Below are 27730 nucleotides of genomic sequence, written 5' to 3'. Positions count from 1 at the left end.
TACGGATTGCATACGGTACAATGATTCTCTATGGCCCAGCTCCTATCTGTTGTATTTTACTGATCCTTATTATACGGTCTTATACGGCCGTAGAAAATCGCAGCATGCTGCGTTTGTCACCGTATTGCGCAAAAAAATTGCCAAAAAAATCGTGGGAAAAATTCCCAGGCTCGAGTTCATATGAGGACATCCAGCAGAGGACGCATCACCGCGACTCAAGGTAACTACAGGACATTCCCCTGCTTTCCATTCATTCCCCGGGGTTTTACATCCACGAGCACAACTGCATTAGCAGAGCTCCTGGTTGTAAAATGATTTAACCCCTTCAGATGGATTTACATCGTGGGACCTGCCAGAATGACGGAAGGTATGGGATATTGTTGATTTTTTTTTTTTTCCTTTTTTACAGAACGAGTGTCTTCAGGTGGATTAAGAGAATAATAAAATATTACAACACCCTGTGTCTTTATTTCATTAAAGTACTTAGTAATAATGTGTGTGTGTTTCATTAACCATTTCGTACTATTGGATTAATAATGGATAGGTGTCATCAGGGCCGTATTTGCCACTAGGCACTTGAGGGCACGTGCCTAGGGCAGGGACAATGCAGGGGGCGGCACCTGAGCAAGGTTTTTTTTCCAGGTCACCACCTGACAGCACACTGGAGGACGTCCTTCTTATCCATCATGGGACAGGAAACACGAGAGGTTAAAAGGACCCTCCTACCACCCTTCAGTGTTTTTCCTGTCGCATTATGGATAGGAACGGACGAGAGGTCTGACCGTTCTGTGCGGGAGGTGTGGATCGGGGGGGCTTTGCCTCACCCTTCCTACCATGAGGCACCCGCTGGCCGACACCCGCCCGAGGGTCCCTCTGCCTACCAGTGTAGCGCTGCTCCTGGTATGAGGATCGCTTCTCCCTGCCGGGGGCTCTCGATCCTTCCGTCTCGCCCCCTGGTGCATGCGATCAGGTGATGTCGGCGTTTCCATGCGGCCGTCGGGGAAGCCAAAGCACACTGCACCGCGCTCTTTCCTGCCACGCGTCACTTCCAGTTTGCGGCCGAGGGGGGCGGGCGGCATCTGTGCAGCTGCAGGAAGTTTGGTGTGGTCAGATGGCACGAACGCTCCAAGAAGAACAGGATAAAAAAGGTATGTGCTGGGGCATTAGCGATCTCCAGAGGAATATGGAGGACGCAGCTAGATCAGAGGGGCAGGAGACCATAGCGCCAGTAAGTGGGGCAGGAGCCCTGTATTATATGGATTCCCTTAAAAAAAAAAAAAAAAAAAAAAGTACTATACTAGCGATTGCTATGTGGTGTTTATAGGCGGCCTCCTTGCCTGAGAAATCCTTAAAGAAGCCCAGCAGGAATAAAAAGTGTCCTATCTGTGCGGCTAAGACGAAGAATACCTGGCAGAAACCCCTGTGTGAAGCATGCACCTGCAGGATCATAGGAGAGGAGCAGGCTTCTCTCATGACAAACATGAGAGCTATTATAAGAGAGGAGGTTCAGGCTTCCGTGTCAGGCCTGGTGCTTCTTCAGGCCTCACTACCAGAAAAATCTAGGAAAAGGCCGAGGGAAGAGTACTCTTCAGGAGACTCCTCATCTTCCGTGTCAGACCTAGAAGAGGAAGAAGAAAGTAGAGAACCTCCGGAGAAAGAGAGAAGATATTTATTTTCCGCTGCAGACACGGGAGAACTGTTAGAGGCTGTGCGTCATACTATGCAGATCGAGGAGCCTCAGCCATCCTGTTCTGTCCAGGATGAGATGTTTGGTGGCTTACGCTCTCAAACCTCTAAGGTTTTTCCAGTAAATTCCCATATCCGATCCATGATTCTGGAGGAATGGGAGGAAGCAGAGAAAAGACTGACTATTCTGAAATCCCTGCCTCTGTTAAAATTGGCAACCACCTTTCTGGCAGATGCGTCCGCAGAATCCGTTAGGTTCGCAGCTAGGGGTCAATTCCTATCTAATGCAGCCCGAAGAGCTATCTGGCTCAAAAGCTGGTCGGGAGATATGCATTCTAAGAATAAGCTGTGTTCGATACCCTTTTCCGGGGGCAGGGTTCCCTGAAGAAAAGCCTAAAAAATTCCAGCCCTTTCGTAGACCCTGCTATAATCAAAAACCAGATTACAGGGGTAAAGGGAAACAAGGTAGATGGAGTTACCAAAAAGGAGGGGATAGCAGGCTTAAAACCAAGGACTCGAGCTACTCGGGTTCGGGTTCTAGCTACCGGAGAAAATGACGCCATCAGAGTAGGGGGTTGTCTAGCCGAATTCCTAGAGGGATGGCGGGAGATAACGAGTCCTTGGGCCTTACAGGTTGTGTGCCAGGGGTACAAAATATAGTTTATATCTCTTCCCCCCCCCCCCCCCCCCCCCCCCGCCGAAAGGTTCCTAGTTTCCAGCTCCCATCTAAAATCGTCATCCCCCATGTGGTCAGATAAACAGGACCTCCTAAAAATGGCAGCAATTGTTCCGGTACCACCTCAGGAAGAGTACAGAGGTCATTACTCAAATCTCTTCTCAATAATAAAACCATCGGGAGAATCGAGAACAATAATAAATCTAAAACACCTAAACAATTGGGTGTTATACGAGAGATTCAAAATGGAGTCAATTCGGTCAACTATCCCTCTGTTGGGAAGGGGTATGGTAATGTGCACTCTAGATCTAAAGAGTGCATATTACAATGTACCCATTCTAAATCACCAGAAGTTTCTGCGGTTTGTGGTAAATATGGAAGGAAAAATTTACCATTTTCAATTTCGCTGTCTCACCTTCGGCCTGGCATCTGCTCCCAGAGTTTTTACAAAACTTATGGTAGAGGTGGTCGCCTGTCTGAGAAATCAGGATATAATGGTAATTCCTTATTTAGATGACTTTTTAATAGCGGCAGACTCCATAGGCCAGCTCAGGATCAACTGTCAATCCCTCCTTTCCACACTAGAGACTCTAGGGTGGATCATAAATTGGGAAAAATCAGACCTAATACCAAAGTCAAAAATAAAATTTTTAGAAGTCATGCTGGATTCGGAGACAACAATGTCCTACCTACCAGAAGACAGGCTAAAGGGCATAATAGAAAAAGTCCATCACTTTTCCCAGGGCCGGAACTCTATCAGAGACGGGATGAAAATCTTGGGATTAATGACGGCCTGCATCCCTTGCGTGAGCTGGAGCCAGTTTCATTCTCTGCAGCTTCAGCAGGGAGTTCTGATGAGCTGGAACAGAAAACAGAACTCACTGAATCGGAGGCTGAAACTCTCTTTACAGATCCAAAGATCCCTGAAATGGTGGACTCTCTCCAGGAACCTTTGGCTAGGTTTACCATGGCTTCAAACCCCGAGTGTGTCAGTCACGACAGATGCAAGTCAGCAAGGTTGGGGAGGTCATGTTCAGGGGAGATATTTCCAAGGTCATTGGGAAAGGAAGGACAGCAAGAAGTCATCGAACTACAGGGAACTACACGCAGTTTGGAGGGTCTTACCAGCTGCGCAGCACCTACTGAGAGAAAAACCTGTAAAAGTCTTTTCAGACAATACAACAACTGTAGCCTTCCTTCGGCATCAAGGAGGCCCAAGACCTATGGCGTTGCAAGGTCTGGCGGAACAGATCTTCAGATGGGCAGAAAAGTCGGCACTGTCAATCTCAGCGGTGCATTTGGAGGGGTCCAAGAACCAGTTGGCGGATTTCCTCAGCAGGAAAAGAGTATCTCCGACAGAGTGGGAACTGAACAACGAGGTCTTCAAAAGTCTTTGTCACCGTTGGGGGAAGCTGGCTGTGGATCTGTTTGCTACCAAACAAAATGCAAAGGTCAAAACCTTTTACTCCCTAAATCCCGGGGAAAGCCCAGCTTCGATCGATGCCTTCTCACAACCCTGGAACAACGGTCTTCTGTATGCGTTTCCTCCTCTGGCAAATGATTCCAAGAACACACAAGAAAATTTGCGAGGACAAGGCCAATGTCATTCTCATAGCTCCTCACTGGCCAAAACGGAGTTGGTTTCCGTTGTTAAGAAGGCTATCAGTAGAGAAACCCCTACGGTTACCAGGAAGAGAGGATCTTCTTCTACAGGGGCCAGTTCTACACCAGAATCCAGGAGCTCTTCAATTGACGGCCTGGATCCTGAACGGAAGGTCTTGAAGGCAAAAGGTCTTTCAGATGATGTCATCTCTACCCTCCAAGCCAGCAGAAAACCTGTGACATCAGCTATCTACACAAAAATATGGAAACGATTTTGTGGGTTTTGCGGGGAGATGACAGTTGATACTGACCATCCAAATATCCCGAAGATCCTTGACTTCCTGCAGTCAGGATTCCAAAAAGGCCTTAGGCCTAGTACATTGAGGGTCCAAATAGCGGTCCTGAGTGTGTTTTTCGATTTTCCTCTATCTACCCACCCCTGGATTAGTCGGTTCTCTAGAGCAGTCCAGAGGCTAAAACCGTTAATTAGGAGATCGGTCCCGCCGTGGGATCTTAATTTGGTCTTGAATTTTCTATGTGAACAGGCGTGGGACATAACAGGGGGTATAGATATTAACATACTCTCCCTTAAAACCGTGTTTTTAGTAGCAATCACGTCGGCAAAAAGGTTGGGGGAACTACAGGCTCTATCAGTACTGAACCCGTATTTACAGATCTTTGAGGATAAACTAGTGCTAAGACTCGATCCGGCTTTTCAACCCTAAAGTCGTCTCAGATACGAATATGAATCAGGAGATTGTATTACCGTCATTTTGCCAGTTCCCTAAGAACCAAAAAGATTTTATCATAATCTGGACGTGAGAAAGACGGTACTCATGTACCTTGATTCATCTAGGCCCTTGAGACAAGATAACAACTTGTTCGTTAAGTTCAGGGGTCCGAATAAGGGGGAAAAAAGCATCTAAAGCGACGGTGGATAAAATCCACAATCAGTTTAGCTTATAAAGCTAAAGGGCAAAGTTCCCCGGTTAACATTAAAGCCCATTCATCTTGAGCCATGGCCAATCATGGGCAGAGAAAGGGGGGGCTACGGCAGATCAGATCTGCAGGGCTGCATCATGGTCTAATCTTAGTACCTTTTTTAAGCATTATAAGTTAGATGTGTTATAGCCTCAGTTGGCTTTTGGTAGAAAGGTACTTCAGGCAGTGGTCCCACCCTAAATACCATTCTCCTTTGGTATTTCTCCAGTGTGCTGTTAGGTGGTGACCTGGAAAACAGTAATTAGACCTACTGGTAATTGTATTTCCAGCAATCCATCCTGACAGCACTATTAGTTCCCTCCCTATTGTATGATCTTTATACTCATGTGATGTAACATTTGTATGATTGATTATTTTGTTAGAATAAATCTTGGTTGTTTTTTTTTGCATCCATCCAGATGTGTTACTTTGGAAAAGCACTGAAGGGTGGTAGGGGGAGGGTCCTTTTAACCTCTCGGGTTTCCTGTCCCATGATGGATAAGAAGGACGTCCTCCAGTGTGCTGTCAGGATGGATTCCTGGAAATACAATTACCAGTAGGTCTAATTACTGTTTTTCTTTTTTTAGAAAACCTTAATGAGCGGTATCACATGACCGCTCACGCAGGAAGAAGGTGCTGCTCCGGGAGTCGGGACAGAGCGAGAGGGATGTCGGCGGGCCGCGCGATGTGGGACGGGGGGGGGGGGGGGATGAAGGAGGACATAAGCCGGCGCGCCATGCAAGATGGGAGTGGGGGGTGGAGAGATAAGCCATGCATTCAAGGGGGGAATATGAGCCATGCATTCAGGGGGGGAATATGAGCCATGCATACAGGAGGGGGGGTCATTATACAGTATTGAGCATCATGTGGGATCATTATACAGTATGGAGAACTGTGTGTGGACATTATACAGTATGGAGCATCATGTGTGGCCAATGGCCATTATACAGTACTAGATTGTGGCCCGATTCTAACGCATCGGGTATTCTAGAATATGCATGTCCCCGTAGTATATAGACAATGATGATTCCAGAATTTGCGGCAGACTGTGCCCGTCGCTGATTGGTCGAGGCAACCTTTGACATCATCGTCGCCATGGCAACCATTATGACATCTATGTCGATACTGTGCCCGTCGCTGATTGGTCGAGGCGAATTCGTGGCAGACTGTGGCCGTCGCTGATTGGTCGAGGCAACCTTTATGACATCATCGTCGCCATGCTGTGCCCGTCGCTGATTGGTCGAGGCGAATTCGTGGCAGACTGTGGCCGTCGCTGATTGGTCGAGGCAACCTTTATGACATCATCGTCGCCATGCTGTGCCCGTCGCTGATTGGTCGAGGCCTGGCAATGAGAGACGCGGGATTTCCAGGACAAACAGACAGACAGAAAAACCCTTAGACAATATATCTAATATATAAAGCTGAATGTGTGTGTGTGTGTATGTATGTATGTATGTATGTATGTATGTCCGGGATTGGCATCTGAACCGTAGCAGCTACAGCCACAAAATTTTGCACAGTCACACGTCTGGACCCCGAGAGCGTCATAGGCTATGTTGTGAGGTGAAATTTTAACCCCGCGCTTTCCAATTCACCAAACAATTTTGCCCCTATCTACATAATGGGGAAAAAGTGAAAGGAAAAGTGTTGGAGGCGTCGCAGCTACAGGCACAAAATTTTGCACAGTCACACGTCTGGACCCTGAGAGCGTCAAAGCTATATTGTGAGGTGAAATTTTAACCCCGCGCTTTCCAAGTCACCAAACAATTTTGCCCCTATCTACATAATGGGGAAAAAATGAAAGGAAAAGTGTTGGAGGCAAATTAACAGCTGCCAGATGTGAACAAGGGGGACTTAAAGAATGACAGCGATGGCACCAAAGAGTATATACTGTACAGTTGCTAAGGTGGGGCCCCAACATGGGATAATCACACCACCACGGGGATATGAACACACACACACAAAATGCGCCACACACTACCACGTGCTCGAACACATATACCACCCTCAGTGCACATTTCACCACACATACACCAACCTCGCCACATAAAAGTAGAAACACAAAAGTCGCCGCTCAAAACTCGCCACGCGCAAAACTCTCCACATGCAAAACTCGCCACACGTGCAAAACTCGCCACACGCAAAACTTGCACACGCAGAAAAATTGCCACACGCAGAAAAATTGCCACATGCACAAAAGTTGCAACACATGCAAAAGTTGCCTCACACAAAACTTGCACATACTCAAAAGGCACCACACATAAAACTCGCCACGCGCAAAACTCGCCATGCGCAAAACTTGCTGCACACAACTTGCTACACTAACCTGTCACATGCAACTCGACACACAAAAAGTTGCTACACGCATGTCGCCACACAAAACTCATCTCACAAAAGTCCCTACATGCATGTCGCCACATGCAACTCAACACACACAACTTGACACACGAAACTCGCCCTAAAACACACACAAGTCTGGTATCCTTCAAAAATAAAAATCTGATTAATAAGCAGACAAACTACAAGAGCAACAAATGTACCATATAGGAATCCGGCAGCTGTCAGTCACATGACCAGTCTATTATGTGTATGTGTGAGCTAATATATACTGCCAGGGGGTGGGCTTACTGTTGGCTGGGGATTTATCAGGCTGCCATTTTAGCTTACAAATACTGAGGTAAAAATACTGACCAAATAACGTGTGAACGAGGGCTAATACAGGAGGAGATGGCATACAGCTATATACTATATACAGGAGATGACACACAGGTATATACTATTTACAGGGGAGATGACACACAGGTATATACTATATACAGGAGGAGATGACACACAGATATATACTATATACAGGAGAGATGACACACAGGTATATACTATATAGAGGAGGAGATGACATACAGGTACATACTACATACAGGAGGAGATGACATACAGGTATATACTATATACAGGAGGAGATGACACACAGGTATATACTATATACAGGAGCAGATTACCTACAGGTATATAGTATATACAGGAGGAGATGACACAGGTATATGCTATGTATAGGAGGAGATGACATACAGGTATATACTATATACAGGAGATGACACACAGATATATACTATATATAGGTGAGATGACACACAGGTATATACTATATACAGGAGATTACATACAGGTATATCTAATATATAAAGCTGAATGTGTGTATGTATGTATGTGTGTATGTCCGGGATTGGCATCTGTACCGTCGCAGCTACAGCCACAAAATTTTGCACAGTCACACGTCTGGACCCCGAGAGCGTCATAGGCTATGTTGTGAGGTGAAATTTTAACCCCGCGCGTTCCAATTCACCAAACAATTTTGCTCCTATCTACATAATGGGGAAAAAGTGAAGGGAAAAGTGTTGGAGGAAAATTGACAGCTGCCAGATGTGAACAATGAGGACTTAAAGAATGAGAGCGATGGCGACAAAGAGTATATACCGTACAGTTGCTAAGGTGGGGCCCCGACATGGGATACTCACCACACACGGGGATATGAACACAAACACAAAATGCGCCACACACTACCACGTGCTTGAACACATATACCACCCTCAGCACACATTTCACCACACACACACACCAACCTCGCCACATAAAAGTCGAAACACAAAAGTCACCACTCAAAACTCGCTACATGCAAAACTCGCCATATGCAAAACTAGGCTCACGCAAAACTCGCCACACGTGCAAAACTCACCTCATGGAAAACTCACCTCATGCAAAACTTGCACACACAGAAAAATTGCCACATGTACAAAAGTTGCACCACATGCAAAAGTTGCCTCACACAAAACTTGCACATACTCAAAATGCACCACACATAAAACTCGCCACGCGCAAAACTCGCCATGCACAAATCTTGCTGCACACAACTTGCTACACTAACCTGTCACATGCAACTCAACACACAAAATGTTGCTACACGCATGTCGCCACACAAAACTCATCTCACAAAAGTCGCTACATGCATGTCGCCACACGCAACTCAACACACACAACTTGACACATAAAACTCGCCCTAAAACACACACAAGTCTGGTATTGTCCTTCAAAAATAAAAATCTGATTAATAAGCAAACTACAAGAGCAACAAATGTACCATATAGGAAATACGGCAGCTGTCAGTCACATGACCTGTCTATTATGTGTATGTGTGAGCTAATATATACTGCCAGGGGGGAGGGCTTCCTGTTGGCTGGGGATTTATCAGGCTGCCAATAGCAACCAATCACAGCTCAGCTTCTATTTTGCTACAGTTAATTAACCTGAGCTCTGATTGGTTAATATAGGCAACAAAGACATTCTCAGTATAACAAAGCTAATATATGTTGTGAAATGCTTCTATTTGCTTAGTTTTTGCCTTTTAATAATTACATTTCTATCTATTTGTTTTGTGGTTTTTGTGTGCAGAATAAATTTTTGTTAACACATTCTATTTTGCTAACAGCAGTCATTAACCCGGGCGAAGCCGGGTAGTACAGCTAGTGTGTATATATATATATATATATATATATATATATATATATATATATATATATATATATATATATATATATATATATATATATATACTAGATTGTGGCCCGATTCTAACGCATCGGGTATTCTAGAATATGCATGTCCCCGTAGTATATGGACAATGATGATTCCAGAATTCGCGGCAGACTGTGCCCGTCGCTGATTGGTCGAGGCAACCTTTATGACATCATCGTTGCCATGCTGTGCCCGTCGCTGATTGGTCGAGGCAACCTTTATGACATCATCGTCGCCATGCTGTGCCCGTCGCTGATTGGTCGAGGCGAATTCGTGGCAGACTGTGGCCGTCGCTGATTGGTCGAGGCAACCTTTATGACATCATCGTCGCCATGCTGTGCCCGTCGCTGATTGGTCGAGGCCTGGCAATGAGAGACGCGGGATTTCCAGGACAAACAGACAGACAGAAAAACCCTTAGACAATTTATATATATGATCCGTTACGTGGCAGATGCAGAAAAACTGCCGCATCTGCTGCAAAAGGCAACTTTCACATCAGCGATTCTTGCCAAAGTCACTGCCGATAGTGTCATACTCACCAAAGGGGAAGGCAGCACTAAAAGTGCCTAGGGCAACAGAAACTTTAAATACGGCCCTGGGTGTCAGAATTGACACCTCTCCATTATTAATCTGGCTTAATGTCACCTTACAATAGCAAGGTGACATTAACCCTTCATTACCCCATATCCCACCGCTACACGGGAGTGGGAAGAGTGGCCAAGTGCCAGAATAGGCGCATCTTCCAGATATGCGTTTTCTGGGGTGGCTGGGGGCAGATGTTTGTAGCCAGGGGGGCCAATAACCATGGACCCTCTCTAGGCTATTAATATCTGCCCTCAGTCACTGGCTTTACCACTCTGGTGGAGAAAATTGCGCGGGAGCCAACGCCAATTTTTTCCGCGATTTAACCCTTTAATTTAATAGCTAGATCGCCCAAATTTTGCACATACACACTACTAACAGTAGCGTGGAATATGCAAAAAAAAAGTATATGAGATGGTTTACTGTATGTAAACCATGTCTCATATCATGTCGGGTTTGGGAAGGAGATCGCAAAAGCCGGCAATTGAATTACCGACTTTTGTGCTATCTCGCGCTGAATTAAATATAAATACTGTGTGTGTGTATGTATGTATGTATGTATGTATGTGTATATGTGTGTGTGTATGTATGTGTGTGTATATATATATATATATATATATATATATATATATATATATACTGTATATATGTTTTAAAGAACATTTGAGCCCATGAATTAGATGTCGGTTTTGCAAGCCTTCGAGAAAATACCGCAGTACGGATGCTATACGGATTACATACGGAGGATGCCATGCGCAAAATACGCTGCCACACCCTGCCTACGGGTGACATACGGATCACTATTTTGGGAACATTTCCGCGTATTACGGCCGTAAAAAATGGACCGTATTTTCATACGCTGAGTGTTAGGGCAGCCTTTCAATGAGTTTTTCTCTGCAAGTTCCACTCCTGATTTTGGCATACAAACACTGATGCAAAATGCTGACATGTGAACAAGGGCTTACTCCTGCTAACCATTTGCAGTACACCCCCTAATTTGTCACGTCTGTAAATATAATCTTAGTACACCGCTACTAAATCAGCGTCAAAAACGCAGCGTCCAGATGTTACAGCATAGTGGAGGGGATTTCATGAAATCCCAACTCCACTATGCGTTAAAAAACGCATGCGTTTTTGCCGCGAAAACGCACGCGCGGTGCGTTTTTTCAAAACGCAGCATGTTGCTACAATGAGCAAAACACGCAGGAACACCGCAGGTGACCTGCCAGTGACCTCAGGTGCAGTTTTGGTCAGGATTTTACTTGCATAAAATCCTGACCAAAGCCTGAAGCAATCCTGAACGTGGACACATACCCTAAGGGTATGTTTCCACGGTCAGGAAACGCTGCTTTTTTGACGCTGCGCAGAGCTGCAGCGTCAAAAAAGCAGCGTCCAGATGTTCCAGCATAGTGGAGGGGATTTTATGAAATCCCGTCTCCACTATGCGTGGAAACCCGCACGCGGCGGCCCTGCGACTCCGGACATGCTGCGCGTCTTTTCAGATCGCATCATGTCCGTACACCTTGCGGGGACGCAGCGTCCCCGCAAGGCATATCACAGGGCCCTATGGGACAGAGCGATCATCCCGGATGTGAAGAGTTAACACATCCGGCATGATCGCGTCCCAGAAAGGGGGCGGGGCTTCGCCGCTGCGGCGATACCGCCGGCCATCCTGAACGTGGAGACATACCCTAACAGTTTCCAAAGACTCGTACAAATGTTGGAGGACCGTGTATGTGGCCATAAATGGCATCTATTCTCAAAACATTTTGTAGGAATATTCTGAAAACTATACAGAATGGCAAATATTCTCCGCCAGGACACCAAGTTTCCATACAGGCTTGTCTGCCTAGACAGAATACCAGTTTTCAGATTTTAGCCTGTACATGTTCTTGGCATAAGGAACATGGTCAGCCACAGCCCCAACAGATTTACTACAACTTCTACCAGAAATTGGCATAAACTATGTTGGACAGCTGAAGATGCTTATTTTCTTATTAAATTTGATCCTTTTGGCACACTACTATCCAATATCCAGTCCAAATGAAGAATAAGTCTGCAGTTACTTTGTGTGACTGCAGACTTGTGAATCCGTCCAGTGCATGTCCTGTGCTTGTGGGACTCACCAGTTTCTGAGCCGGACTGGAGGGTATGTATGACTTGTACATACTCCTGGCTAGTGGACACGGTTTCACTCCATACACTTGTATGGAGCAAGGCTGTGCCCTGGAGTCGGCCATGCCCACTGGCCAGCCGTGTCTTTAGTCGGGGCGCTGATTGGCTCAATAAATGGAACAAGGCCACGCCAACTGGACAGGCTATGGACCTGGCTCGGAAACCGGCGGGTGCGCACGCATTGTGGGGATTCACAGAATGACTGCAGTCTTATTGATTTGGATGGGCCCACACCCTTTAAGACAGTTTATCCTGCTTGAAAGCATCATTACAACAAATGTGAAGATCCAGGAGCCATGCTTTAAGTGGTTGAAACTCGTATACAATATATTTTGCCCTCTGTAGCTCTGTTTATGAGAATACAGATTCTCTAAGTGGAAACTCTTCAGACGGCGGCAACAGCTGCATTTGCGTCCAAAAAATATAGCCAAGACATAGTCCCAATAAGTGTCTTCTACCAAAGTAAAGTGGCATCCTGAGAAAGAACACTGATACTTGGGGTAGATTTAATGGCTATTTTTTTATTTGTGTTGTAAAAATACAGCTGATGAAGCGGCATCTGCTCTGAAAGCTTGAAGTCTACCTTTTTTGGTTGGCCAATAAAGGTTTTCCCGTTTTTATTATTTTTTTAAATTTTTTTTTTTTTTTAATTTTTATTTTAAGCATAGCTTCCCTTTTAAATTGGAGTATTGCCTATATTTTTTTGTTTTCTAATTGAAACTACTTGGATAACCCCTTCTTAAATGCAGCTGTGCCCCATGTAAAATAAAAGCTGCATTTGCTTACCTGCTGGATCGGAACCATTCCAGCGATGTCTGCTCTGCCTCCTGATGCTCACGCCCATTGTTAGGTTGCAGCGCTTGTGACATGACGGTGTCCTAGGGAAGTGTGAGTGCTTCAGCCCATCAGTAGTCTCTGATCTTCCATTCTCAACCGTTACCTTTGGCGGCTAAAATCTGATTTTTCCGTTACAAAGATAGACGACCGTTTTTGCTCTTAACTTTCTAAGGAGAACTGCAACAGTCATTTCAGGAGAACTTGCAGTGGAATGTCTTTGCCCCTCTTCCCTCGCATCTCCATAGAATTTTAAAAGCACCAACTGTCATCTATCTCTGTAATGGGAAAATCTGTATGTGCTGAATATACATTTTACCAATGAATTAAGATTCAAAGATCCGTCTTGGCTTTCTCTCATAACATGTATTAGAGTTGCTTGTTTCTACATGTACTACTGACTTACGAAATACAAATTAAAACTGTGGCTATTCTTTAAGTACTGTTCAATTAACTGTAGCATGTAGTTATATTGGATGTAGTTATATTGGAGGATGCCATGACATCCATTCATACTGTGCCTGCTGTAAGGCTTATAATTCATGAGTGGAAATGCTCAACAGTGGTCACAAATGCTATGTGCAGCTTGATAAATATTGATAGTGAGCTGTGGGAAGCTGGTGAGTCGCTTTCTATTCTGGCAGCAGAGTTTCGTCCATGCCAGAGAACAGCTGAGCTGTGCTGGTTTCAAAACTGCCATAGAAAAGAATAGGAGTTAGAAAACTGGAGGAGCAAAGCAAACTATGCTGTTTTCATAACTCTGGCATTACGGGAATGATGTAGTTGGAAAGCAGGAATCTGTCAGCAGGATTTTTTCTTCCTTCTCTGAGAGCAGCCTGATGTAGGCAAAGAGACCCTGAACCCAATGATGTATCACCTGGTCTACTGGGTGCAGCAGTTGTGACACAATCAGATTTTACATAGCATGAAGCAGAGCTGAGGAAGCTAACCCCGCCCCCTCCAAGGCTCTCTATATATACAATGTCTGTAGACAGTGAGGTGCCTATCGCAAAACGGGCCAGCAGGCAGGTGCTGCTATGTCAAGCAATGATAAGATCCTGGTGCTAAAACAATCAGTACAGGTAAATAAAACCTCAGAGCTTGATAAGAGAGACATCACTGAAATCTGTGTTTTAACCCCTACAGCTTGCTGTCTTCAGGTTACATCACAAAAACCTGCTGCTGACAGATTCCCTTTAAGCCTATAGCAAGCTTTAGCAAGTTTCCAGCATGTAGACACTGACTGTTTGGGATCTCCCAGCTGGGACTCACAGCAATTATGAGAATTGTCCCCGATCCCAAGTCCGTAACTTCTTTGATTTTGTCTGTAATAATGTGGAAGGGGGATTTGGCATCAAATGTGTAAGTAACTCTTTTACACAGCCAGAACATGCTCAGTATTGTAGTGCCCATTGATTGCCTGCAATGTGATGCATTGATTGGGCAGTTATTCTAGTAAAGGGCATGCACTGCCCAAGGCAGTGCAAGGGTACGGTTTGCAGCCTTTTAATTGAAAAATGTTGCTGATTTTAAAGTGGATCTGGTATTGGGGATAGTTTACATCTGCCAACATTGATGCAAGAATACACAATGAAATGTTGCATTTTGTTCATTTTTTCCATGGATTTCTTCCCTTGTGCTGTACAGATGCCTGTGTACAATAATCTGACAGATAGACCTATACCCTTAGTCACCAGGCGGAGACGCTGCCTGGGGGCGGACTACAGTAATATCTGCACTTTCTGCAAGTGACTGCTCCATACTGGCTCTAGGTGCTGCGGCGTGTCACTTTCCCAGCGCTCTGCCAGGTAAGGCCATATAATGCAGCGTTATACTTACCCAGTCCCTGTTTTATGTCTTTTAGGACGGCTTTGAAGATGCATTTGAGAATATCCCAGTGTAAGTAACCTACGTGTTTAAAATGTTTCCCTATGAACAAAGTTATGGATCCACTATATGGTGCCTTTTTATTTAGTGCTAATTTTTATGGTCTTTACAATGGGGCAAGGATCACGGGATTCTCTGGATTGTCTTCAAATCTGTGGTCACGAATCACGATCAGTCTTTTTTTTTTTAAATGCACAGTTTCACCATTCTTGCTAATAGATTTTCCCTACTGAACATGCAGCATACAACAACGATAAATTAAAATAATTGCTGATTCCACCATGACTGGATGTGGCATAACACAACATCTTCCTACTTGTTTTATAGTATGGGATTTCCATGGCTGCTTTATACACTGGATTCCGCAGCTTTCCCTGATGCTGACCTCTAGTGACCAAATGGCTTGTACTGCAGCTTTTGCATTGTGATTGTAATGGGCAGTACGGAGTGGTGCTGAATGTTTTAGGACCAAATTCCCCTATATTGTTTTTCCTTCCATGGTTATCGGGGAGTTGGAAGAGATTGGCCAGCTACACAATGTAGATGTATACAGTGTAGACTGCGGTCAGGGTGCAGGGACAGGGTTATATGGGAAGCATCTGCAGCCACACATCTTGGTATTACATAAGCGTTGCAAGGTTTGGGATTCCATGTGGTCTTGCAGAAGTCACATGTACTTGTAACTTAAGTTTTGTATATATAGAAGAATACTTGTACCCTGTCCATAAGCACGTGCTCATGCTGTGAAGAGATTTTTATAGAGCATTTGCCTAAAAATGTGGCTTTGACCACGTGACATGTCGCTGATAGGACACCCATAAGCCCCATTATTTAAAAGGAACCTGTCATGTCCAGAAATGCTACTCCCTTGCAATTATAGAGTTAATGGTGTTAAAATCGTTCATGGCTGCGTTGCTGGAGAAAATGACAGTGTATCCTCCAGGTAGACATTCGCTTCCATTGGGGTGGTGCAGGGAGTGGTAAGTCATTCCACACTATACAGTGAGCAGAGCTGTAGTTACTCCCTGGCACTTGGGCAGCTTGTTCAGCAGCGCACACATGTACGAAGCGCAGGCTTTCAATCAGTGTTCTGAGAATTATTTAGTTGTAGTGAGGGGTGAATAAACCTGCAGGGAAAAGGTAAGTTAATTTTCTCCCTGTAGCTGCTGTGCCAGTAAGGCAGGCAAGCATGATTGTTTTCCTGCATATTGTTCCTATATCAGCAGATTAATAGCATTTTTGGAGGTGACGGGTTCCCTTTAAATACAGTGCATGACTTCCTGTGACACTCTGAACTTGAAGCACTCCCATCAAAATTTTTATTCACTTAAGTGTATATTGCCGTCATCATATTCTATAGCACTGTGTACTTAAAATTGCTCATTTTCCCTTCTACTCAGCTAATTCTTCTCTTTTCCATTAGGTCTTTGACATCACGTGATTAAAAAAGTACGAGCTGAATCCTTCTTATCTCTATGTAGAAACAGGAGGTAAATTTTTCCTGTACGATTCAGAAGTCACTGCAAATGTCCCTGGCAGGGGGAAGGGAGGGAGCAGCTAGTTCAGGGGTTGAAAAGGGGGAATGATAAATGCAGGGACCAGAGACTTAATGATTATGCATAGAGCAGAGAAAAGAGAAGAATTAACTGGGTAGAAAGGCAAAATGAGCAATTGTAAGTATACAGTGCTGTATAATACGATGAATGCAATATATTAAGAGGATAAAAACTTTCATGGGAGTGCTTCTTTATAATTACAATGGCAAAAACCCTTTATCGAACTTATTCCTACAAGGGAATAACTGAGGAAATAAAATATAAGTGGGGCTTAGCTAGGTGGTGTATTTCTTTGCTGTACCGTATGGGATGATCAAACTTCTGCAAATTTTAAATATGACCAGGAGGCCAAAATATATACGGACTTTTAGAAATCTCTGCAACAAAAAATCCAAACCTTACTCGGACAGATATGTTTTGGTCAACTATGAGCATAGCTTTAAAAATCATTACAGATAAAAATGTATGATCTATTAATTAGCCAAAAACAAAAGATTGTTGTAGAAGTGATTTATATGGTTTAGTAATAACGTGCCGTATGGACTCCTGGGATATCTGTACATGAGGGTTATATTTAGAATGCTGTTAGTGTCTTTCTACAATTAGCTTCTGATGTGTCCATTAAACGATCAATGATCCTTCGTCCGTCTATCCACGTGATCGTTTCCTGCTCCGTATCCGACCACTTCATAATCTGGATGCATAGTGTAGCAGATTGGCCTCCATTCCTCCCCTGGTGTTCCCGTGTGGCCAGGCTCCAGCATACTGTGTCCTCCAGTCAGTGCTGGATTAGGCTGCATCGCAGATTGGTGAAATCTCCCAGCATCCCTCCTGAGCACAGAAGAGCTCGCATCATCTGGCACTCCAGCATCGACCCACTGCTAATCTATCTGACATTTCTTTTAAATGCTGTGATGGGGAGCCCCTGCCGGGCCAGCTGCTACCTGGTGAACTTCACTGCGCCTGCTTTTCTTCTTGATGACTGATTGCTGCCAGATGAGTACATGTGCGTATCAGCTAGTGCTAAACGTAGGTTTTACATAGTATGTATGTCCTGGGTATGTTTCATTCTGGTGAAGTGGGGGCCTAACCAAAAAGGATTAATGCATTTTGGGGGAATTCTGGTCTTCCTGCCTGCAGATTTCCCCCTGTAAGTATAGCACCTGCTTCTGCATTGCTGCAATTCTGACATTGGCCGTCATACACGTCTGTGTTCTGCACCCTTACTGTTCACCTTGGCATTGTACGGTGCTGAGCGATAGAACAGTGCATGTACTTTTACATTTTCCTGCCTCGTACTCTTTTTATTCTGCTATAGTATGGCATATATTGTATCGTGCTGGCTGCAGTGCCTGCAGGTCATCTGGAGCATCCGCATTGCCTCCATGTTCCCTCCCTCTGCTTGCAGCCTCATAGGGGACCTTATTCCTCTACTTGTATAGACTTGGTTTCTGGGGGAGGGATGGAAAATGTGTCCTACTCTTTGTTATAGACTGCTGCTCTAGCAGGAGGCTTCTATTTCTGGTGCCGAACCACTGAAAATGCAAGCTTGGCATGTTTGTGGTGACTGGCACCAGAGGAGTTAATGGCCCAGGCTTCCCGAGGCTCCTGTGACTTCTTCGGATGTAACTTTCTGTAGCCAGCCTTTCTCCATGTTGTATTTCTCTAGATATTGACTGTAGGGGGAAGTGATGGGAGATGCTTAGTAATAGAGGGGGCAGCTCCTTTTTATGCAGGTAATCCGTACATGCATGCAGTCTGACTGTTGTGTCCTACCTGCAGCGTTTTGTTAGATTTACCCCTGCTTTGCATCTTTTATTTAGTTTTTATGAACTACGAAATTGGAGATTTTTGAAATTTCACCCAAATCTCTAAAGCCCCATTTGCAGGTACCGGATTTGTACTACTGGTGTGGCCATCTGCACATCCACGGGTGGGATCTGAGGGTCATCCTTGGGTATCTGCCACAGAGCAGTAATCTAAGAAAGTCTTATGAGGCCAAAATGTTTGCCGGCTTTAGGATTTCTGCTGCGGATCCTCCATTAGATACATGGGTGGACACACCATTAGTGCAACCACACAGGGGTCCACGAGGTAATGGGACCCACTCCTACCTCCAAAGCGGAGAGCCCATTCTATGGTGCAAAGGGCCCATTTCCTGTTGTTGCACAGGGGCTCTCTTCTGCCTACATTGTCCCTTCTGACTCCCTAATGTGTACATTATTGGTAGCCACCCTGTCTGTAGGTTCTCAAATGATAATATATAATCTAATATGCCAACACTGAGCCTAAAAAACCAATGTATTGGCTCACAGCTATCACATGCAATGATAGCTGTGACCTTTCCTCTGTATTCTTAATATAAAGATATACCACTGAATATACTTGTTTTACCAGAGGTACCCTAATTTTTGGCTACCAGCCGAGATCCTGGCTCCAGCAGTCCATGTTTGTTTGTGTGTACCCAGGGGAGAGTTTCTTGTGTTCACATATGGTCAGTGCTGTGTGTAGCAGTCTGGCTGTCTGTTTTAATGCAATAGAAAAGCCAACCCCCTTCTTTTGTCACAGACCTTGTATAGACCAAACAAGGACTGGCTTAGTGATTTGAAATGTCATTCGGCCAGCCCCTGTCACCAGTGGCGTAAATGTAGTCCGATGGACCCCAATGCAGAATTTGGACCTGGGCACCCACCTGCTTGTTAGTCGGATGTATGGGCCCTTGTAGCATTCTAGATCCCATAAACACATACGTGTTTGCCCCTCATGTAGTGATGTCCTATGTTCTGGCTCCGTCTTGGAATAATACCCCCATTTTGGAGAATGTCGTATAGTGTCCCCTGTTCTGGTCCACCTCCATTCTTCTCCAGCAGTTTAAAAAATAAATAAATAAATAAAATAAATAATTTTAAAAAATATATATATATATAATTTTATTTTTACTTCTCCCCTTTCTTTGCTCCTACGACACACAGCGTCCTCCTCTATAGCCGGCAAGTCAGTCAGCTGCCACCTTCAGATTGGCCCGCAGCGTGTATTGCGCCGCAGTACACTTCACCTGAATGTGCGTCTGCACCTGCGTTCCAGGTATAATTGGTGTCGGTGGGCTCATCTCCAACCCAGTCGCGGTCACACCCTCTGTGACACCCCGGCCGATCACTGGAGAGGCTCTTCTTAAGTTGATATAATAATTGTCCCTTCTGCCTCTGGGGAATAAAAGCTGTAATCCGATTGGCTAGAATGTGCCCTCTATTTCTACTAGCTTAGTAATAAACTATATTTCAAGGAAGCCCTGCCTGGATAACGAGAAGCTGGTAAACTTCTGTATAGAAGGCCTCGGTTACATATCAGTGTGTGTACTGCTCTGTACTTTTTTATTTTAGGTGGCGCTCCCATAAAGAACGTATGCATATATTTAGTCGGACGCTTTCCCACATCTCCTTCTACCTTACATAACGTCTAGTGATTGCCTTGTCCACAGATCGCAGTGACCTGGTTTTATTTATTGCAGCTTGAACTATTTTTATGAAACAGATGTAGGATTATTCGCTGATCTCTCAGCAATGTATTAACTGGTGGGATAAAATAGGACACGCCAAAGTGTTCAAATCATGAAGTGTTTGTCTTCAGAAGATTATTGAGGAGGGATCTGTTTGGTTTTGAAGACGGAGTTTTGAAATGAACCTGTACTTAATGTAAATTGTATTTTTCCATTTTGTTTACACCTTTATTCTTTTGCCTTTAGTTTAGATTTTAGATTGTATGCTTGTTCTCCTTTGGCTATTCAAAATTGCCAATGTGTTTATATGTATAGAAAGAATTATGAACTCATATGAAATTACTCTAATTTATCAGCATAGCGTTATTACAATGGTTAGTAGTGTTTCTTTCTCTAGTCACCTTTCACGACAGCATAGGAGGATGACTCCATTCCCTAATAGGGGACAGGAAGCATAAGAGGTTAAAAGTCCCTCCAAATCGCCAGTGTCTTTCCTGTCCCCCATGGGGCATGGAGAGGTTCTGGTATGCTGCTTGGCCAGCGACTGCGGTGTACCTGTTTTTCTCTGCCGGGCAGTTGTGGTCGGGGCTCTGCCTTCCTCCTCTTTATTCTGCTCTCGTCTCCCCCGGACTCGGGACCTTCTTGGCCCACCTGCGGAGGTAAAGCGGGGCCAGTGATCCCCGGCGGTGGCCTACATGATCTCACCGCCTCATCCTCCTCTCCTGTGCGGCGTTCGGCGTCCCGGAAGTGATATTGTTGCGCGCGCGTCACTTCCGGTCCTGCGCTCTCTGCCAGAACGCAAGCTGGAGCGCATCGACTTCATGGTCTGGCCTCCTAGCGCCCCCAGGACTACCAACACCGCACAGAGCATGCCTTTCCACGTGGAGGCCTGCTCCAGGACCCGGGGAGGAGGAGAACATGATTCACCTGCGCTGGGGGCTGGATTTATTTCTATATAAACCAGCCTGAAGACACCTCCAGGTAAGACTGATCCCTGTAACAATGGATGGTGCTTCCTGCCCTGCATCTGCAGAGCCCAGCGCTGCTCCTGCTCCATTAAGTCTGTTGCAGGGTGGGTCCGAGGCTAGGTTTAGTGGGGCCCTGCTGATCCTTACACCACGCTCCCTCTCTTTTCAGGGAGACAAGTCTGCCCAGAAAATCCCGGCCACAAAGACGCCTAAATGTGGAATCTGCAATGTAAAGCTTCCCTCTCTATGGGAGAAGAAGCTGTGTCAGGGGTGCATGGATAAAGTGGTCAAAGCCAAGCAGCCTTCCCTCCTTGACGAAATCTGGGCCCCAGTCAAGCACGAAGTACAAACTTCTCTAGCTGCCTTCAATCCTCCTCCTCCACAGCTGCAAGGTCCTTCTCCTTCTAAAAAAAGAAAAATACAATTTGAGGACTCTGAGTCCGATCACTCTTTTTCTTCCTCTTCTGAATAATGGGGTGAATCTTCATCTCCTAAATTTACAGAAGCAAGAAAATATTTTTTCTCCTCTGATTATACTGAAGAGTTGATTATGGCTGTACGTAACACGATGGGGTTACAAGAGGAATCTGTTCCTCAATCTATACAGGACGAAATGTTCGGAGGATTGAAGTCAGAGAAACAAATGGGGTTTCCGGTACATAAAAATGTCCTGGATTTAATTTCTCAGGAGTGGGAGCTCCCTGAGAAACTCCTATCCACCCCCTCTGAAATGAAACACAGGTTTCCCTTAGAGGCAGGTTCCCCTTCTTGGGACATACCTAATGTGGACATTCAGGTGGTGAGGGTATCAAAGAAAACCTCTCTCCCCTTTTGAGGACTCCTCACAATTGAGAGATCCGCTAGACAGAAAGATGGAAAGCTTGTTAAAAAAGTCATGGGAAACATCCACCTCAGGGTTAAAATCTAATATTGCTGCCACCAGTGTTGCCAGAGCCCTGTCTTGTTGGATGGACGAGCTGGAAAAGCACATTACTCAGGGTACCTCCAGAGGGGAGCTATTGGACTCTCTTCCCATGCTCCAAAAAGCATCAGCTTTCTTAGCAGACGCCTCTATGGAGTCTATTAGAATTGCGGCAAGATCCTTAGTTCAATCTAATTCTGCCCGTAGGGCCCTCTGGCTTAAGATGTGGAGTGGTGACGTTACCTCCGAAATTTAAACTGTGCTCAATTCCCTTTAAAGGTGATTATCTTTTTGGGCCTGCTCTGGATGAAATTCTGGAAAAGGCCACAGATCGAAAAAAAAGGCCCTTCCAGAACAGAAGACAGTCAGAAGACGTTTTTTTTGTGCCCTCCAGTCTAATACCCCTCAAACAAGAGGTAAAGGGAAAACTGGGCTATGGAGCTATGCTAAGGGCAAAGGGAAAAATATCCTCATTCCCCAGCAGCAGCAGCCACAGCTGGATGAATGACTCCGCCCCGGTGGGGGGAGGCTCGCAAACTTCATCCATCATTGGCGGGCCATTGCCAACTGTCAGTGGGTTCTCCATGTTATTCAGGAGGGCCCCCTCATAGAATTCATATCCCCCCCCCTCGGAATCTGAGGATTACTTCTCCGACCTCTCAGCGAGCACATACAATGATGATGACAGGCCTTGGGGACCTCCTAAAATCAAATGCGATCTCCCCAGTACCCCCGAAGAATGGGGTTCGGGCCACTACTCTCGTCTCTTCCGGTTATAAAAAAAAAAAAAATCAGGCGAGGCGCGAGTCATAATAAACCTAAAAGATCTCAACTGTCATATCCTATACCGCCGTTTTAAAATGGAATCGGTGAAATCTGCTATCCCTGTGATAGGTCAAAATTATTTCATGGCAACCATCGATCTAAAGGACGCCTACTTTCATGTGCCGATCCATCCCCGGCACAGAAAGTATCTCAGGTTTGCAATACAGTTCAACCAGCAAGTGAATCATTTTCAATTCAACGTGCTCCCTTTCGGTATTTCTTCAGCGCCGAGAGTATTCTACAGGGTAATGGCAGAGGCTGTGTCTCACATCTGGAGTCAGGTAGTCTGTATTGTCCCATACCTGGACGATCTGCTGCTTATAGCCCCCTCGGCTCAGATCCTCAACAGTCATGTTTCAAAGACCCTCTACACTCTCAAAACCTGAGGAAGTCCCAGCTACAACCTTCTCAATGACGGAGGTTTCTGGGGGTTCTGTTGCACGCAGTAAAACAAAAATCGTTTCTCCTGGAAGATCATCGTCGAGTGTTAATAGAGAAGATCCTAGATCTCAGAGAGGAGAGATCTCCGACTCTACGGAAAAGCATGTCGGTCCTAGGCTCTATGATGGCATGTATTCAGTCGGTTGCCTGGGCTCAGGCCCATTCCAGAACCCTCCAAGCCCACATCCTCGCAAACTGGGACAGAAATCCGGGTTCTCTGAACAAAAGAGTACATACTCCGGGGCGCGTAAAAGCATCCCTAGTGTGTGGTGGTTGAACACCAAAAATATCCGCAGGGGTGTGAGCTGGTCACAATCCCCCCTTGTAACAATTACAACCGACGCCAGCAAGTGGGGCTGGGGGGCAGTAAGAGAAGCTGGTACAATCTCATCATCGACGGTCCAGTTCACCTGCCAGTAGATGCCGACCTTCTCCAGGGGCCCTTCCAGCACCAGAATCCCCAAAGATTGAACCTAGCGGCCTGGTTACTGAGGCCCAGGTCCTAAGTGCTAGAGGGCTGTCGGATGCTGTAATCTCTACTTAGCAAAAATCCAGGAAGCCTGTCACTAATGCATTCTATGCTAAAGTGTGGAAGACATTCTCGGCTTCTGTCTACCTAGTAAACCAGATCCACTCCATCCGAATATATCTCAAATATTGGACTTCCTTCAGCGTGGGTTACAGGTGGGCCTTAGGCCCAGCACTCTAACGGTTCAAGTTTCCGCTCTCAGCGCTGTTTGTGACCAGGATCTGGCCAATCACTAGGTGACTAGAGAAAATAGAATTAGACTTACCGGTAATTTGGTTTCTAGGAACCTCCCACGACAGCACTAATTCCCTCCCTTTCCTTGGATTATTCCTGGGTTCATTAAGGTAGCTAGTGCTATGGTATCCGATGTAAGTCACTGGCGATTTGGAGGGAGGAGGGGCTTTTAACCTCTCGTGCTTCCTGTCCCCATTAGGGAATGGAGACATCCTCCTATGCTGTCGTGGAAGGTTCCTAGAAACCGAATTACCGGTAAGTCTAATTCTATTTTGCAGCGCTGGGGTCTTCGGTTTGAGTCTGACCCATGACATCTGCATAGACTTAGTTTATTTTGTTGTGTGTGTGTATGGGTTTCCTCTGGATACTCTGTTTGCTTCCCACAATTATAAAAAAAAATATTAAAAAAATAGGTGGGTGGAGGGTCTATCAACTAACTGGACAACCTCCTCTTATTTGAAAGAGTGCTCCCTGCAGCGATTCTGCTCTCTCATGGTATTAAACGCTACAGCATATCAGCGTCTGTTGATGGACTGCAGTGCTCTCTCTTCCTTAGACCAAAGGAAGTGTGTGGACTGCTCCATCAGTGGCCACTGATGAGCTGTAGTGCTTGCACACCGTAACAATGCACGCGCTCACGTGACATAATTGTTTCTGGTGAGGGAAGTGCGCGCGTTGCAGCCCATGAATGTTTAGTCAGCTGTTGGGTTCTGGAAGCTGTGTTCCTAAAGGCCCCAAAATACACGAGATTAGGTGTTTTTTTTTCTTTGTCAGAATTTGATGTGCACCTTATTGCCTACTTTTGTGAGGTTGGTATTGAGATCCATTCATGGCCAAATAGAAGCTGTGCATGTATGGCCACTAGCTAAAGCATTGCTGTGTGCACGGACAGTTACACAAACTACACAGGAGGTTGTGCATCAATACATAAAATTATGGAACTGCTTAGTTTTCCATGATCTTTTAGCGATAGTTATGTCTGAAAGTGTTGGCTCCCTTGCAATCGTTGCAGAAAATGACACCTTTTCAACATTGTGGGTAAACCACTTTAGTTTGAATGAGCATCACATGCTTGAAACAGTCTTTGAATTAACAGGTGTGGGCAATATGAAAATCGCACCTGAAACCAAATAAAGCGGAGAAGTTGACTCAATCTTTGCATTTGTGTCTGTGTCTCACTAAGCATGGCGAACGGAAAGAGAAGAGAACTATTATAGGGCTTGTAACCTTGAGATTGATATATATTTTTTTTTAACAATTTTGGTTCTCAAGTCCATCTCCAGAGATCTTGATGTTCATTGTCCATGTTGCACAATATAATCAAAAAGTTTTCAACCCATGGCACTGTAGCTAATCTCCCCGGATGTGGACAGCGGAGAAAACATGAATGATGGAAAAGCAGCCCCAATCAAGTTTCAAAGAAATTCTTTCTGTCCTGCAGGCTCAGATTGTGCTGACATGGATGCAGCCCATCAGTCGACATTTGAATGTAATGAAACGGTAGGGCAGGAGACCCAGAACTACCCCACTGCTGACACAGACCTAAAAAAGCTAGACTGCAGTTTGCCAAAATGTATGCGAGTAAGGCTACTTTCACACATCAGGTTTTCGCTGTCAGGCTAAATCCGGCTAAATTTCAAAAAAACGGATCCGGTGAATGTTACCTCCTGATCCAGTTTTTTCCCATAGACTTGTATTAGTGCCGGATTGCGCCGGATGATAGTGTTTCGTCCGGTTTCGCCAGATTCTGGCTCCGGATTCCATTTTTTTTTTTTAAACTCGGCATGCTCCAAATTTTTTTTTTTTTTCATCCAATAATCTAGATATGCTATCCGGATTCGTCGAAAAAACAGATCCGTCGCATCAGTTTTTCACAATCTGCGCCGGATCCGGTTTTTCCAACATTCGCCGGATTGTGCCTGATGCAAAAAACCTGATGTGTGAAAGTAGCCTTAGCTGTGTAAATGCGTCTTGTGGATAGATGAGACCAGGAAGGAACTTTTTGGTTACGCACATCATTCTATTGTTTACTGAAAATGGAATGAGGCCTTGTTTTGCTGCCTCTGGCACTGGGTGCATTGACTGTGTGCAAGGCATAACAAAATCTGAAGATTACCAATTATTTTGGGTTGAGTGTCCTAGGTCACGGGTCTTCCAGCAGGACAATGACCCAAAACATTACTTTGAGAAACACACAGAAATTGATGGAAACTAAAGCGCTGGAGAGTTCTGAAGTGGCCAGCAGTGAGTCTGGATCTAAAGCCCATTGAACTCTTGTGGAGAGTTCTTAAAATTGCTATTGGAGGAAGACACCCTTCAAATATGACAGTGCTGGAGCACTTTGCAAAAGAAGAGTGGTCCAAAGTTTCAATTGAGAGGTGTAAGAAGCTTGTTGATGGTTTGAGGAAGAGATTGATCACAATTATTTATTGCAAAGGGGGCGGACAAAATTTTTAAGTTGAGGGTGTTAACAATTTTGTCTCGCCCATTCTTGGGCTTTTGTGTGAAATTGTCCAATTTGCCTCTACTTTTTTTTTGTATGTGTTCCAATAGACACAAAATAAATGTGTATAACAAAATGTATAATTGCAATAATTTTCTAGGGGAAATATGTATTTTTCGGATTTAAGACTCCCTTTTTTCCCCCCAAATTTGGGGGGAAAATGGGGGTGCATCTTATAATGCAGATATACCTTACCGGTTACATTGATGCAGGCTGGGATGAGGGGGGGTGCCCGGTCGGTGCTGCTGCGGGGGTCTCCGATGCTGCTGGGGCCCTGACGAGATTTTGCGAAAGGCCAGAGCCCCCGCAGTTCTATGGTTTCCTGTGCGGTGAACTCCGGGGAAATGGCCGCTGGGGGGCAGCGCATGCGCCGATGGAGATCTCGGCACCAAGATCTCAGGAGATGAGAATTTAGCGCCGAGTTCTCATCTTTCAAGTTCTTGGTGCCGAGATCTCCATCTGCGCATATGCCACCCTCCCGGTGGCCATTTTCCTGGAGTCCACCGCACAGGAAACCATGGAACTGCAGGGGCTCTGGCCTTTCACAAAATGTCAGCAGGGCCCTCGCAACAGCACCAGAGACCCCTGCAGCAGCATCGGACATCTTTTTTTTCTCCTGTCTAGGACAGTTGCCGTCTTAGTTAAATTACGTCCATCAGGAGAGTTTCCGAGTTGGCGGCATTGTCCTGCCATTCCCCGCTCCTGATTCTATATCAGGACAAGGTAGTTCTCAGGCCTGTTCCTTCCTTCTACCCAAGGTGGTCTTTTCATTTCTCATTAATGAAGACATTGTCCTTCCTTCTGTGTCTCTCCGGTCCAACTCCTGGAGATGTCCCTCTATAAGCTGGATCCCGTCACAGCTATCCGAGTCTACTTTTCAAGGACTTCTCCCTTTTGTCAGTCTGATTCCCTCTTCTTCATCTCTGAGGGTTATCTTAATGGGCTCCTAGCTTCTAAGTACACTATTGCCGTGGAGGCATTCCGCGTTCAGGACAAACAGCCTCTTCTGGGGGTGAAGGCTCTTCCAGGGGTGAAGGCTCACTCCGCTCTGCAGTGGGGCCTCCTGGGCTGTTCGTTATCAGGATTTGGCTTTCCAGATAGTAAGGCCGCAACCTGATCATCTTTGCACTCCTTTGCGAGTTTTTTCGGGGTTCATACCCATGCCTCGTCTGATGCAGGCCTGTGAAAGAAGGTGCTGCAGGCGGCGGTTTTGCACCCGCCGACCTGAGTCCATTTATTCCTTGAATCTTCCTGTTTCCCACCC

General features: G+C 45.4%; 1 protein-coding gene across 2 annotated transcripts in view; it reads left to right on the top strand.

The window, feature by feature from the left end:
- The window catches only part of TTC39B (tetratricopeptide repeat domain 39B), a 178327-nt gene that overhangs the window by 68262 nt on the left and 82335 nt on the right, over positions 1 to 27730 (top strand). The window contains exon 2 of one of the 2 annotated variants that reach the window (XM_077249241.1): positions 14970 to 15004. In XM_077249241.1, the coding sequence (XP_077105356.1) occupies positions 14970 to 15004 (35 nt within the window). Of the gene's footprint in view, positions 1 to 14969; positions 15005 to 17237; positions 17555 to 27730 lie in introns of those variants that run through there. The other variant, XM_077249242.1, reaches the window with a different exon arrangement.

Source organism: Ranitomeya variabilis, chromosome 1, assembly GCF_051348905.1.
Source record: "Ranitomeya variabilis isolate aRanVar5 chromosome 1, aRanVar5.hap1, whole genome shotgun sequence".
NCBI classification, from domain to species: domain Eukaryota; kingdom Metazoa; phylum Chordata; class Amphibia; order Anura; family Dendrobatidae; genus Ranitomeya; species Ranitomeya variabilis.
The sequence above is the reverse complement of the archived record's forward strand: the minus strand, read 5'-3'. Positions and strand labels throughout refer to the sequence as shown.